This window comes from Xyrauchen texanus, chromosome 27, assembly GCF_025860055.1.
Source record: "Xyrauchen texanus isolate HMW12.3.18 chromosome 27, RBS_HiC_50CHRs, whole genome shotgun sequence".
Lineage (NCBI taxonomy): Eukaryota > Metazoa > Chordata > Actinopteri > Cypriniformes > Catostomidae > Xyrauchen > Xyrauchen texanus.
In genome coordinates, this window is record NC_068302.1 from 31,749,167 (window position 1) to 31,762,953 (window position 13,787).

General features: G+C 37.4%; 1 protein-coding gene across 2 annotated transcripts in view; it reads right to left on the bottom strand.

Annotated features, from left to right (window-relative positions):
* elavl4 (ELAV like neuron-specific RNA binding protein 4) overlaps window positions 1-13,787 on the bottom strand; it is a 126,084-nt gene that overhangs the window by 73,076 nt on the left and 39,221 nt on the right. For both annotated transcript variants that reach the window (XM_052095124.1, XM_052095123.1), the window contains exon 2: window positions 540-626. In XM_052095124.1, coding sequence (XP_051951084.1) covers window positions 540-626 — 87 coding nt within the window. The remainder of the gene's footprint in view (window positions 1-539; window positions 627-13,787) is intronic.

Consider the following 13,787-nt stretch of genomic DNA (forward strand, 5'->3'; position numbering starts at 1 on the left):
CACTTTGATGGCCTTATTAGCTAAGATGATGAAATGTCAGGCTTCTATTTCGATGTGTGTTTTTACTGGTAATGCTCTCCAGTCATTACCGTGGCCTTCTGATGCTAGTGCTCTCCCTACTATAGATGTCTGCTCTTATTTATATGGCCCTGTGACAGCTAAATATAGGGGAAACAACACTGGTAATAATAAAATGTGAAATTTATATTTTCACAATCTAAGATGATCCTTTTAAAAAGATATTGGAAAATATTAATGCCCTAAATATGCATATAATATTTACTACTAGCACAAGACATTTAAATTAGGTACAAATATTACACATAATGACAATATACAATATATTCATAATATGTTATCAAGTTCATCAAGTCCAACCATTTCTATTTTCAACTTATTATTATTTCTAAAACCCAAATTATACTTTACAAGGCGTGCTCTACCCCTGCATGCAGCCTCCATCTCATACTTCATAGTACCAACATGGCAGAGTATTAATGGTGGTAAAAATGGCAGTTAGTGGGCAGCAGTCTCCTTACCATCTTTGGCTGTGTCAGCAGTCCCTTCTCAGCCCAGCCCTGGAGCTGCGGCAGGTCTGCCTGACGCCACTGAGTCTCTGTCGATCCCTATGGGAGGGGGAGCAGGGTCAATATTCAAACATACCCATATACTCCATAGCAAATAAACACTCCTGATGATCTCCAGGCACACTAAAACACATAGGTGGCTTCGATTTGGACTGGAATGACACAGAATGACAATCTGGTTGAATTTAGTTGTAGTTAAAATATGCTAGGGCACCACATAGTGGATCTGGGTGCTATGGGTGCAAAGAACAGATGCTATAGAGAATTACTTATTTGCTTACTATGGACCTTGGAAAAAAGCTGAACGAATTTGGGTAGAATAAATGAGAAACTGCAAGTTGTCAAAAAACTGCAAGGCCCCTGACTGTAGATTTAATACATGGATTTTTCAAACAAATCCAGCTTCATAAACAAGAGTTTAAAGGACCAATACTGAGGCTGCCACAAAAAACTTGAGCCGTAGAGCTAACAGTGAAAACAGCCAATTTAGGAAAAGAGGGAGACTATGAGCGTGACCTTTCCATTGGATGGATGGAATAGAGCAGTGAAATAGGAGCCATCCGACAACACATGATGAAAGGGACTTCTGCATCAGATAGGGGCAGGAGGGAAGTGCTCCGTCCACTGCAGATCTTTAAAACGTTCACGAAATGTCCAGGTGTTGGGATAAAGAGAAAAATGGACTGCCAGTGAATGATAGAGGGATGGGGCAGACAGTGGATTATTGCTGACAGCTCTCAGCATTGTGTTATCTAGGGCATGGGTCTGTAATTTAAAAAAGAGCCTTATGGGACTTTTGTTTTTAATCTCTAGTGCCACCTTGTTTTTAGTTTTAGTGAGGACCGCATGGTGTAACAACACACTTTTATTGTTCTAGTGATGCAACATCAGTGTACATTCAGCTTTAAACTTGAGTTATGTGTATTCATTCTCTAGAGAAAAAACAGTTTGTCTCAATGAACCAATCCAAAGCATCAGATCCACATGCTGAATCATTCAAAATGACAACTGGGATGACACAGCCAACTGATGCATCAGATTTTTTGGTGCATCATTCACAGTAAGGTCTAAAAAACTCTCGCTGTTACTCTGGTTACAGAGGACAGATCAATGTCTGCATGTGACAGAAGGGAGAGGACAGACTATAAATGAATTAATCTTCTGTTTTCACTGACCTTTTCTCAAAGCTCACAGGAATCAAATATGGAAGATATAACAATGGAGAAATGTTTTTTGCTCACTTTCTTTTTGACTCATTTTCTCTCTTTTCCACCTCTTTCTATATTGCTTTTATTGAGAAAACAAAACAACTTCAGCTGTTGTTCATAGCAATTGTAATCATAGCAATGTAAGCAAACATGTAAATTAAATTAACATTTGTTCATTTAAATCACTTATTACATAAGCCAGAAGAGAATAGCCATAGCTTGGAGGATGTAAGCTTAATGAGAAAGTTCATTGAGACTTTTATCATTACTATTCACCCTCATATTGCTCCAAAAATGTATGACTTCCTTTCCTCCATCTCAATGTCATTGTATGAAGAAAAGAAGCACCGAAACAAAATGGAAAAAAGACGTGTGGGTTTGGAACATCATTATGGGGATTCAATGATTACAATTCTTATTTTCAGGTGAACTACTATCCCTTAAAGGCTTTTCTCTTCACATTAACATTCTCAATTAACTTTTTGACTCTCTAACTCTCATACACCAACATACACACAAACATGCTTAAATATACACAGATAAAACCAGCAAGAATCAGTTACAGTTGGTGGTTATCAACATTTGTATTAAAAAACTTTTGAGGATATAAGCATTTCTGACATTATACAATATATTAGATTGTAGAATCCAAAACCTCATAATACAACAGTAGAAAACAAAAGAGATACATACCTAAAGCAATCTGTCATTGGCAACATAACAAAAACCAATGGAACAGGGATGTTACCTTACTTTGTATCATCCAAATATTCCATATTTCTCTCATCTGCTCACATTACGTCCAATAAATCAGACACTTCATCACAACAGAATATTCTCATCCAAATAACCCATGCTTAACCCAAACCCGACCCAAACTGGAATCACACCGGACTCAGAAGCAGCTTGCACAATCATCTTCATGTGCCTATAGCCCATATCAAACACCCCCGCTGCAGATAACTGGCATCACAGTGGTGCTGTTAAAACTGAGAGTGCCAGCCACAAAATGGAGGTCACCCTTAGCAGCTTTATATATATATATATATATATATATATATATATATATATATATATATATATATATATATATGATCTAGCTGAGGAGTATATCAACTTGAAATGCTCTTTCTCAAGCTACACTTAAAGGTTTCTGCTTATTAATACTAGGCAGGTGCATGTAGCCAATGGATAACCTTTACCTTCATAAATGTTTTACCTTATTTTACAAAAGAGCAGGAGTCCAGTAAATAGCCCTGGACAAAATCCCTTAAAAATAATACTCAGTCAGATAAATAAACAAATTTTAAGTTTACAGAGTTAACAGAGACTACAGGCAGTGGGTACAATTCTCCTAAATGTTTGCAGAGGTTGCCGTACTAGCCCCAGACTCCTACCCTCCTGTGCACTAAACTGCCAGAAGGGATGCGAGCTGTCAGAACCCATTCAGGTATGCAGCTTCATACATTTCTTGTATCTTAACGTCGGGTCAGTAAAGTTCTCTATGCATATTGATTTTTGTTTTTCTCTCCCCGTGTTTTGCGTGGGCTCTCCTCCACTGTGGGACATCTCCTTCAGAGCCCTCGGGTCAGGCTGCCACTCCGGCAGATCAATCAGGGCATTAATGTGGGACGGCATGCGCCAAGACTGCTCCGCTCCGTCACCATCGATCCGCATCTACTTTACCAAATTGATTTTTTCTTCTCCACCTTCCCTTGCTTCACTCATTGAGTACCTCTCTCTTTCTTCCTCTTCTCCTCTAAGGGACTTTGTATAATAAATGCCTCAGTATAAAAGCAATTTTTCATTTAACTTTTGCTTGACATATTTTCCACTTTTCTCTCTATATTACAGGATTGATAGAAGTCTCCAAAACAGTTCTCTTTAAATTCTCTGCCTCTCTCCCCTGAGTGATTGTGATGGGTCTGGCTCAGCCAGGACAGCAGCGGATAGCAAAGGACCACACCCTGATTATATTATCCCATCATTAAAGCGGGCCTCATTAAATCAGTAATGAAGGCTGTTGTTCATTATTTCACATGTTCTATCTTTGTGTCTGTTTCTAAGAGATGGGTTCCATGCTACCATCTAAGAGTCCAATGAATATCTCAGAGGAATCTCTCTGACCTTTTGCTGTTCAAAGGCGGGATTCGCTTCCTGGGGTGATGTAGGGTGACTAAATAATGACAGGTCTGTGGAGTAATAGATGAGGTTGAATACAGGGCACTGGAGAAACATAATCACCTGAATACTGAAAGCCATTTTGTGGATCTCTGATGTTTTGAGCTTTTGCTGATCTCCTACACTACATTTTGGTGTGAAGTTCTATATTAATGGGATAGTTTACCTTAAAATGAAAATTCTGTTTTAATTTACTAACCCCTCATGTTGTTCCAAACCTGTATGACTTTCTTGGTTCTGCGAAACATAAAAGGAAATGTAAAACAACACGAGGGTGAATAAATGATGAGAGAATTTACATTTTTGTTGAACTATCCTATTAATTTTGAATTTGAATTATGTAGATTAATATTTCTAAGCAGATAAGTACTTCTAGGCACATTGTAAATACAATTTAAAGTGTTGATAAATAAGTTTCTTCCTCCTAGTGATCTAGATAACATTCTTTTTAAAAGCTAATTTTAGATGGACAGGCAGCTGCATGATTGTTCCATGGCCAAATTGAAATCATTTAAACCACCAAAAAAAAAAAGGAAAGAAAAAAAAACATTTTCACTTAAATGACTGGATGATGGAGAGATGATTGATTGTCAGAGGGTTTACTTGCTTGTAACCATTATAAGATCATTTAAATAATGAAAAAAGCTGCATACAGGTAGACACAGCAAACTCTTGAGATTGATGTGAGGCAGAACACCTCGGTTTGAGAATGTTTTTGAAACCAAACTGTGTTTCATGTAAATTTCAGGTAAAAATCGCTAAATAAAAGGAAGGAAAGCACAGAGAAGGAATGGGAGGAAAGGAAAAGATGAATGATGAGTGAAGGAGATGACAGGAGAAGGGAGGAGAGCAGAGGGTGCATGTGGAGAACGGCAGCAATGGTGACACAGGCAGTGTTTTTCCTTTGGGCTATGGGTCTGGTGAAACACCTGCTTCTCACCCTACCCACTCGCTCCAAATCTCACAATGCTGACCTCATCAGCTGACCCCACTCTCTTTCTTTCTCTCCCTCTCTCTATCCATCGTCACTACTTTGCCGTTTCCCTCTCTCTCTCTGGATGAATGGCTGTATTTTCTCTGTGCGTGGGATCTCCTTGGCCTTAAATTAACCTCTCTCACAGATCTTCTGTGGAGACGAATTAGCGCCCAACATGACAGTGTGGCTAATGTGTTGGTGAGGGTTCAGCAGAGTTTTCAAATAAAGAAAAAGAACTTCAATGCTTTGCTGTTGAACCGCCATGCAAAAATGGATGTTTTCGTGGAAATTACACTGTGCTGCATACTGATGAAGTCACTGAAAAATTACATAATATACAGGTTATTACCCCATGGTCATGTTCATGCAAACAGTGAGCACGTTTACAATCACTATATTACACCGATTATGCTTAATAAGCCGAAAACATGTAAGGTCATGTAAATGCCTTAAATGGTTACCTTTATCAGGGTAGGGTCATAAACGGTTTAAGCATAAACTGATTGACACGCATATATTTTTACCCATTACCCCGATTTTATGTTCCATGTATACATCTGATAAGCTTTCTTACCGGCTTATCCAATGTGTGCAAATAGTGTTGTCACGATACCAAAATTACAGAATTTGGTAACGATACCAGTGTAATTTAACGGTTCTCGATACAAGTTTTGCTATTGATCACACTCCTTTAGCCTATTAAAATATTACATTTCAATGTAAATTATAAATTAAAACAATGGCTTGTTTCCTTCGAGACATAAACATTGATTTAAGTTATTAAGTATGAAATCAGTTTTATTTTTTTCTAAATTCTGTTGTTGTTTTTTCCAAATTCCATGTTTCCTTTTTTTTTTCAGAATTACGTGTTTTAAAGTTTGATTCAATTTCATCATCAAAATTGTGTCTAATCAAATGAATCCAAAATGAATCCAAACTTTAATCAAATGAAAATAGAACAATTACTTTTCGACATTAATTCCAATTCCAATTCCATTAATTCCTATTCCAACTAAAGTGGTTTAGTAAAGATATTCAAAACATAATCTAAAACACAATGTGTCTTATTTTTGTCAAATAATTTGCTGCACAACAAAGTATCACATTATAAATTAAAACATTGATGAAAACCTCTATATTTAGTACAACAGCACTCTTGCTTGTGAGATATAGGTTCAACATAATAATAATCATAATAATCATATGCATTTTACTAAACAATAGTAACATATTTCTGACACAATTTCTTACATTTCACAGGTCAAGATTTTATTTTGAATCATATTTTGGCGTGAACATTTCTGGGTCTGACTTTTGATGGTAGATTCATACCTACAGATAAGACATGGGTTCTATGACCCAGTGTGATTATTGAAGTGCACAATGCTGTGATTTAATTATATAAATATTGTATACTGTCAGCAGAGTGCTCTGTCATCTGCTACAATAAGCAGCTACTACTACACGCTGCACAATGCAATTTTTTTTGCATGTATAAGCAGCTTCACACGTTCACTTTGCAGCGCAAATATTTCTTTAATTAAATCATTAATTTGCAGTTTAATAATCACAGTAGGACATATCACAATGTACATTTGATTAATTGTCCATTACAGCGTAAAGGAGTCACAGACCACACACTCAAATGAGCGTGTGAGCATTTGTAAGCAGCCGACTGTCATTCAGACAGCACACGAGGACCAAATTTAGTCGGTACTGCAGAAACAAACATCATTACACCTTTTTTTTTTTTTATCGACTTACTCTGACGTCACATGTTGTGCACATGACTGTTTAAGTTTTGATGTCAAAAGTAGATAAAAACTAGATAATTTCAAATTTCTTGCGTTGTCTAATTTTTTTAATAACCTGATTTTTGGTAATTATCAAATTGTTGGTGTGCATGTAAATGCATTCGTAGAATGTCTTTCAAATAGAGCTGGATTTCTTGAGAGGAAAAAGATGTGTGCATTTTGCACAACGAATCCACTATCTAGTCCATGCTTTCATGGGACCGCTGGCTCTGCTAGCCGCTGGTAGAATCCCAGCTCACTGCCAAGGCAAGCAGAAAATTGGTGAGCATCTGATTCGGGGATGACACATAAATTTGTGTGGCTCCAGTGACCAGTTCAATCCTTGGGCTCATGATGGAAATATGAGAGAGTTTGGCCTTCTGCCTGCCGCAGTACAACCTACAAGACTCGCATCCTTTAGGCAGTGTGGGATAAGCAGCCTCCTGGGCCTTGCCTTGCGTGCACACCCATACACACCCAGTGGCAAATCACTGACATGCTCTGGCCCCTGGCCATCGCTATGATCGTCCTAGGACACAAACGCTGCATGTGATGTGGAAAGGCCTACGTTATCAGATGCGAGGCCATATCTAAGTGAGTATTTGTTGGATGTACTTTAAAATTTGCACAGATCTGTGTTATGAAACTTGTTTATGTGTTGGGTGAAGAACAAAGTGAAAGGGGGGAGTTCTTTTGGTCTATGTGTGTGTTGTCCTTGTCTGTTAACTAGCCTCATACCTCAAGCTGATTATCAGTTACAGGCTCAGAGATACACTGCCCACCCCCACATGCTCTTTCTCTTTCACATACCCTGCTCTCTCTCTCTCTCTCTCTCTCTCTCTCTCTCTCTCTAACCCCTATACATATATTAGGGGTGTAACAATCCATCAATCTGGATCGATGCATCGATCCAATGACCAACGATCCAATGTTATCGATACAATGTGTAAATGTACCTTTATTTTATTACTATCATGTCAGCCATGTCCATACACATTTCCGTCAAGTGATGAAGCAATCTTATTACATTCATTTGAATTTATGAGCACTAAATATGCTTTTCCTGTGGGACATGGACAGGGTTGGAGAGTAACGAAATACATGTAACGGGAATATTTATTTAAAATACAAAATATTAGTAACTGTATTCCACTAGTTACAATTTAAATAATTGGTAATCAGAATACAGTTACATTCCAAAAGTATTTTAATTACTGAAGATTACTTTGCATTTAATTGTCATTTGTTTAATGGAATATTTAGTCTATTCAGTTGGAAATTCATACGAGCAGACAGAGAAGTAAGTTTGAAGTAAGTTTGGAGCAGCAGAAATAGAAATAAACCTTGTGTAAATTGTCACGTGAACATGTATCTTTATGCTAAGCTAAAATGTTCTTTCTAGCCATTTTACATGCACTTGTTACCAAGTACGGTCGTATTATTTTTATTAAGAAAAAAAAAGTTAGATTTCTCTCTAGTAAGACCTTTCACATTAGGACAAAAATCGTATTCTTGATGAGAATCCTGAAAACATGATCAGTTTGCTTTATCATATTTTAGAAGCAACACTGCATAAGATATGTAGGTTTTTTTAGAGAATGTATATTCAAAACAAGTGAAAAAATCTACTAGTGCTGAAGAAGTAACCAAAGTATTTGGATTACGTTACTGAATTTGAGTAATCTTACAGAATACGTTACAAATACAATTTTACATTATGTATTCTGTAATCTGTAGTGGAATACATTTTAAATGTAACCCTCCCAACCCTGGACACGGATGTGCAGGGGTATTTGATGCCAAATTGTGCTATGCTATCCATGCGGCGTGCGCAGCGTCAACCAGGCTTGGTTAACATGTAAACTAACATGCTTTAGTTATATAACGTTATAGTTACATTATATTTTTTATCATGTTTATAATTCTGTTTATTATAATTCTGTTATCTTTCTTATTTTTTCTATTTATTTATTTTCAAAAGGGAGACTTTTTTACACATATGTACCTAGAGTGGACATCATTCTTAAAAGTGTAACACATACTTCAATAAAATAAATGGTTTCAAGTTTCATATATAAAGTGTTTGCCCAAAAATAAATAAATAAAATAACCCTTCTGTTTTCACTAATAATAGTTTTTCTATTATTAATTATTTTCTGAGACGTTTATCATACCGTGAAAATCTTATACTGTTGCAACCCTACTCAGCATCAGTTATAAGAATTAACACATCTACACATCAACACTTACTAATATTTATCCCAGTTAACTGTAACAGAATTTTTCATTAGAACTGTGGAAGTTGTAGCCAAGAAAACCACGGATAGCAAGAATAGTTGGAATCAAGTCATGGGTATGTAAGTATTTTGAATGATCACTTCTGTGTTTTTTATATTATTTATCTGTATAATTTTTTTCAACATCTGAAGTAACTTATTTTGTTGTGGATGTCCTAATGTGTCTACAGAGAGCTGAATAAAATAATCAAATTATATTCTGGTTGCATTTGAGGGCAAAACATTTTTAATTGATTGTTTAAAATAGTCACAGAATATTGGAATATCGATCGCAGGCCCCTGAACCGAATCGTATGGCGGCAGACTTTGAAGTATCTGCAAATATCGTATCGCAGACCAAGATAATCGATTCAAGATCGTATCATAATGAAACATCCGATTTACATCCCTAATATATATTACTCGTTTTATTCTGCATTAAAATAAATGTGACCATGCCGTGGCTATATGCGGGATCTGTGCTACACTGCATATGGTGCAAGTGGTCTCTGCTTAGATAGCTCCTCTGGCAAGGTTGCGTGAGCATTGTGGTTTAGTTTTTCTCTGTGCATGCACTTCACCGAGTATATACTGTATGTGTGTAAGTGCGTGTATGTTGTTTCCTTTAACTCGATGTATGCAGTATGCCAGGCTGTGTCAGCTCCAGATGGGGCTTTGACACGGCTGTAGGTAGCTGGCAGGAGGCAGAACAGTGCCACACCTGTGCCGGACATAGAGAAAGCGCGCAGACTCATTCCTCGGCACCCTGGAAACTATGCATACTACACACTTCTCAACTTCACCAGCTAATAAGCTGCTTTACCTCCAACAACAAATCATATTGAGACTATTTAGATGGGTTTTAAAGCTGCGCTTGGGAGCACTTGATGAGTATTGCAGTGAGTTTGGAGAGCTGGTAAAATTACAATGAATGTGTTTTGTTATGGTTGAGTGCCAGCTAAATATCTAACACAATATTTTTTTCTTTAAATTATTTCCTCTGTTTAAGCTTGTCATGCAATATTTGCTTGTTATAGAGACACATTAAAAGCTTTACAAATAGCCTGAAAGTAGATGAGTAAGTAGTGTCTGTGTGTGTATGTCTGAGGGGAGGGGAAATACAGCTACTAAGGCAGTCTCAAGTTTCTGAGAGGATGAGGTGGGTTTCTGAATACACACAAAAATACTGAGCTTTCTCTCTCTCTCTTTCACTCTAACACACCACACACATGAGCTCTGGTTAATCCAATCGCAGCCTCCTCATCTTCCTGCAGCTGCTTTCTCACAGTTCCCTTCTCTCCTTCAAAACTCCCTATTTCCCAAAACACCCTTCTTTCCGTTTTTTATCTACCAACACTACTCACACGTCTTCCTTTCTTATCTTTTCTTCACCAACATTGGACTGCTCTTTGCACTAATAAGCACACCAAATAGCTCTGCCTCTTCTCTTCCAAGAACCACAGGTATACATGTTGGTGCCCGTATAGGTCAGTGTTTCCTGCACTGCTTTTCAGCAATGGTGCTCCACTATGTTATATAATACTCTAAATTCACATGAATTGGTCACTATACAAATCTAAAACAACCCTACAACACCAGGCTTTTGTGTACAGAAGAGGATATAAGAGCATTTTACCAAATTGAAATGCACAGAAAATTCCTGCAGTTTTCTGCCAAATAAAGGTTCAAGGGTTTAAACAGATCCCATAGCAATGCCACATACAAGTAGTAGTAGTAATAATAACTATTATTATTAGTATAATTATTAGTATTATTATTATATTTAGCATAAAATTACAATGATATAATATTCAAGTTGACAGGGTTCCAAAAAATAATGAGGGAAAAGTGAGGCCCATCACAATGTGCACATTCTGATAAATCCTTGACTGAATGAACACAATGAACCAGTTTTTCAATGTTCATTTGTCCACGTGTAGCTGGCTACAGATATATATTTTTTCATATGTAATATTTATGTTACTAGTATATAATATAAATATAATAAATAATTAACTAAATAACATAATACAATGCAATACAATACATTATATTATAATATAATATAGCTACCAATTTTATATAATAATAATATTAATTAAGGGCAGCATTTCTCCCCACTGCAAGAGCTGAATTCTGTATGAAACACTGGCATCGGTATTGATGAATATTAGCTGATGTGTTTTTTAATTTCTCAAAACAAACGATGTAATGGCTTACTTTATTTTGATTCAAACAGTAAACTCTTTTATATATACATAAATATATGTATATATATATGTGTGTGTGTGTGTGTGTGTGTGTGTGTGTGTGTGTGTGTGTGTGTGTGTGTACATTATAGTGTTTTCAAGTATGTAAACTTCTAAGAGGACCCTTTTCACAGACTGTGATGACACATTTTTGCCTTTAATAGCATATTCATTTTCAGTTTTGGAATTTATTCATTTTCATTTTTAACATTATTATTTGTGTTATTTAACCCTGGCATTAATTAAAAAATATAGTCAGCACTGCTGCAATGGGGGTTCAAATGGCAAATTTGGCATCTTTCTCTCTTTTGACTGCTGTAATGCGCCGTTCTATATTTTATTTTATTTGCCAAAATTAAAACCTTAAAAAGCACTTCTTTAAACCCCAAGCCGTTACAAAGATACCAATACCCATACAAGAGATGGGTTCATAGAAGTCCACAGCTGGTGGAGAAACAAAATCAGTTTATTTATTGATTAAGATCTGTGTTTGAGCTCATAAAGGAAAGTAGCTGCAAGACAGAGCAGCAACCCCACAGCATCTGTTTTAATAAGTGAACACTGAGGTAATTGATAGGAGATTGACTGAATAACTAACTAGCACAGTCAGTTAATAAATAGGACCAATCTCAATCTGAGAGACAAAGAGGTCAAATAAATTAAATCTGTTAGCCTCTTCATAGGTGTCAACCCATGTTGACAGCTTGAATATCATATCGGCTCCAAAATGTAGACGGGTGTCATTTAAGAGAGGGTAACTTTGCTCCTCAAAAACGCTACGGTGTCCACACAAAACAAAAGAGTATCTACTTTTCAAATCTTCTTCTTTTGCATCTGTTCTGTTCTACTTAACTGCAATGAAGTGATGGACTTTACTGTCATCTCATTTTACAAAGCAGCAATGACCTAAATGCTGTGTCAACACATCTCCAGAACTTCTTTGGAGGACATAAATAATGGCATTATGACATGTGCAGCAGATAGGTAGAAGGCGACCTAAAGTAGTCTTGCAGCTTGTTAGATAAAAGCTCTGCAGAATATCAACATAAGCAGCAAATGTGGCATGCATTCAAATGAGCAGATTAATTTTCCACCGTTAGAGTACAGCGTAATTGAAAAAGCCTACAGGGGCAATCTATGTTCATATAGAATGTGCTAGAAAATACACTCACCTAAAGGATTATTAGGAACACCATACTAATACTGTGTTTGACCCCCTTTCGCCTTCAGAACTGCCTTAATTCTACGTGGCATTGATTCAACAAGGTGCTGAAAGCATTCTTTAGAAATGTTGGCCCATATTGATAGGATAGCATCTTGCAGTTGATGGAGATTTGTGGGATGCACATCCAGGGCACGAAGCTCCCGTTCCACCACATCCCAAAGATGCTCTATTGGGTTGAGATCTGGTGACTGTGGGGGCCATTTTAGTACAGTGAACTCATTGTCATGTTCAAGAAACCAATTTGAAATGATTCGAGCTTTGTGACATGGTGCATTATCCTGCTGGAAGTAGCCAGCAGAGGATGGGTACATGGTGCCCATAAAGGGATGGACATGGTCAGAAACAATGCTCAGGTAGGCCGTGGCATTTAAACGATGCCCAGTTGGCACTAAGGGGCCTAAAGTGTGCCAAGAAAACATCCCCCACACCATTACACCACCACCACCAGCCTGCACAGTGGTAACAAGTGGTAACAATGAGTGGATCCATGTTCTCATTCTGTTTACGCCAAATTCTGACTCTACCATCTGAATGTCTCAACAGAAATCAAGACTCATCAGACCAGGCAACATTTTTCCAGTCTTCAACTGTCCAATTTTGGTGAGCTCTTGCAAATTGTTGCCTCTTTTTCCTATTTGTAGTGGAGATGAGTGGTACCCGGTGGGGTCTTCTGCTGTTGTAGCCCATCCGCCTCAAGGTTGTGCATGTTGTGGCTTCACAAATGCTTTGCTGCATACCTCGGTTGTAATGAGTGGTTATTTCAGGCAAAGTTGCTCTTCTATCAGCTTGAATCAGTCGGCCCATTCTCCTCTGACCTCTAGCATCAACAAGGCATTTTCGCCCACAGGACTGCCGCATACTGGATGTTTTTCCCTTTTCACACCATTCTTTTTAAACCCTAGAAATGGTTGTGTGTGAAAATCCCAGTAACTGAGCAGATTGTGAAATACTCAGACCGGCCCGTCTGGCACCAACAAACATGCCACGCTCAAAATTGCTTAAATCACCTTTTTTTCCCATTCTGACATTCAGTTTGGAGTTCAGGAGATTGTCTTGACCAGGACCACACCCCTAAATGCATTGAAGCAACTGCCATGTGATTGGCTGATTAGATAATTGCATTAATGAGAAATTGAACAGGTGTTCCTAATAATCCTTTAGGTGAGTGTATATAGGGTTATACTAGCAGAATCCATTTGAAACAGAGTTCACTGATGATCGTGCCTAGTATGTGGGGAAAACGAATCGGTTACCTTACGTAACCTCGGTTCTCTCTAGAAGAGGGAACGAGT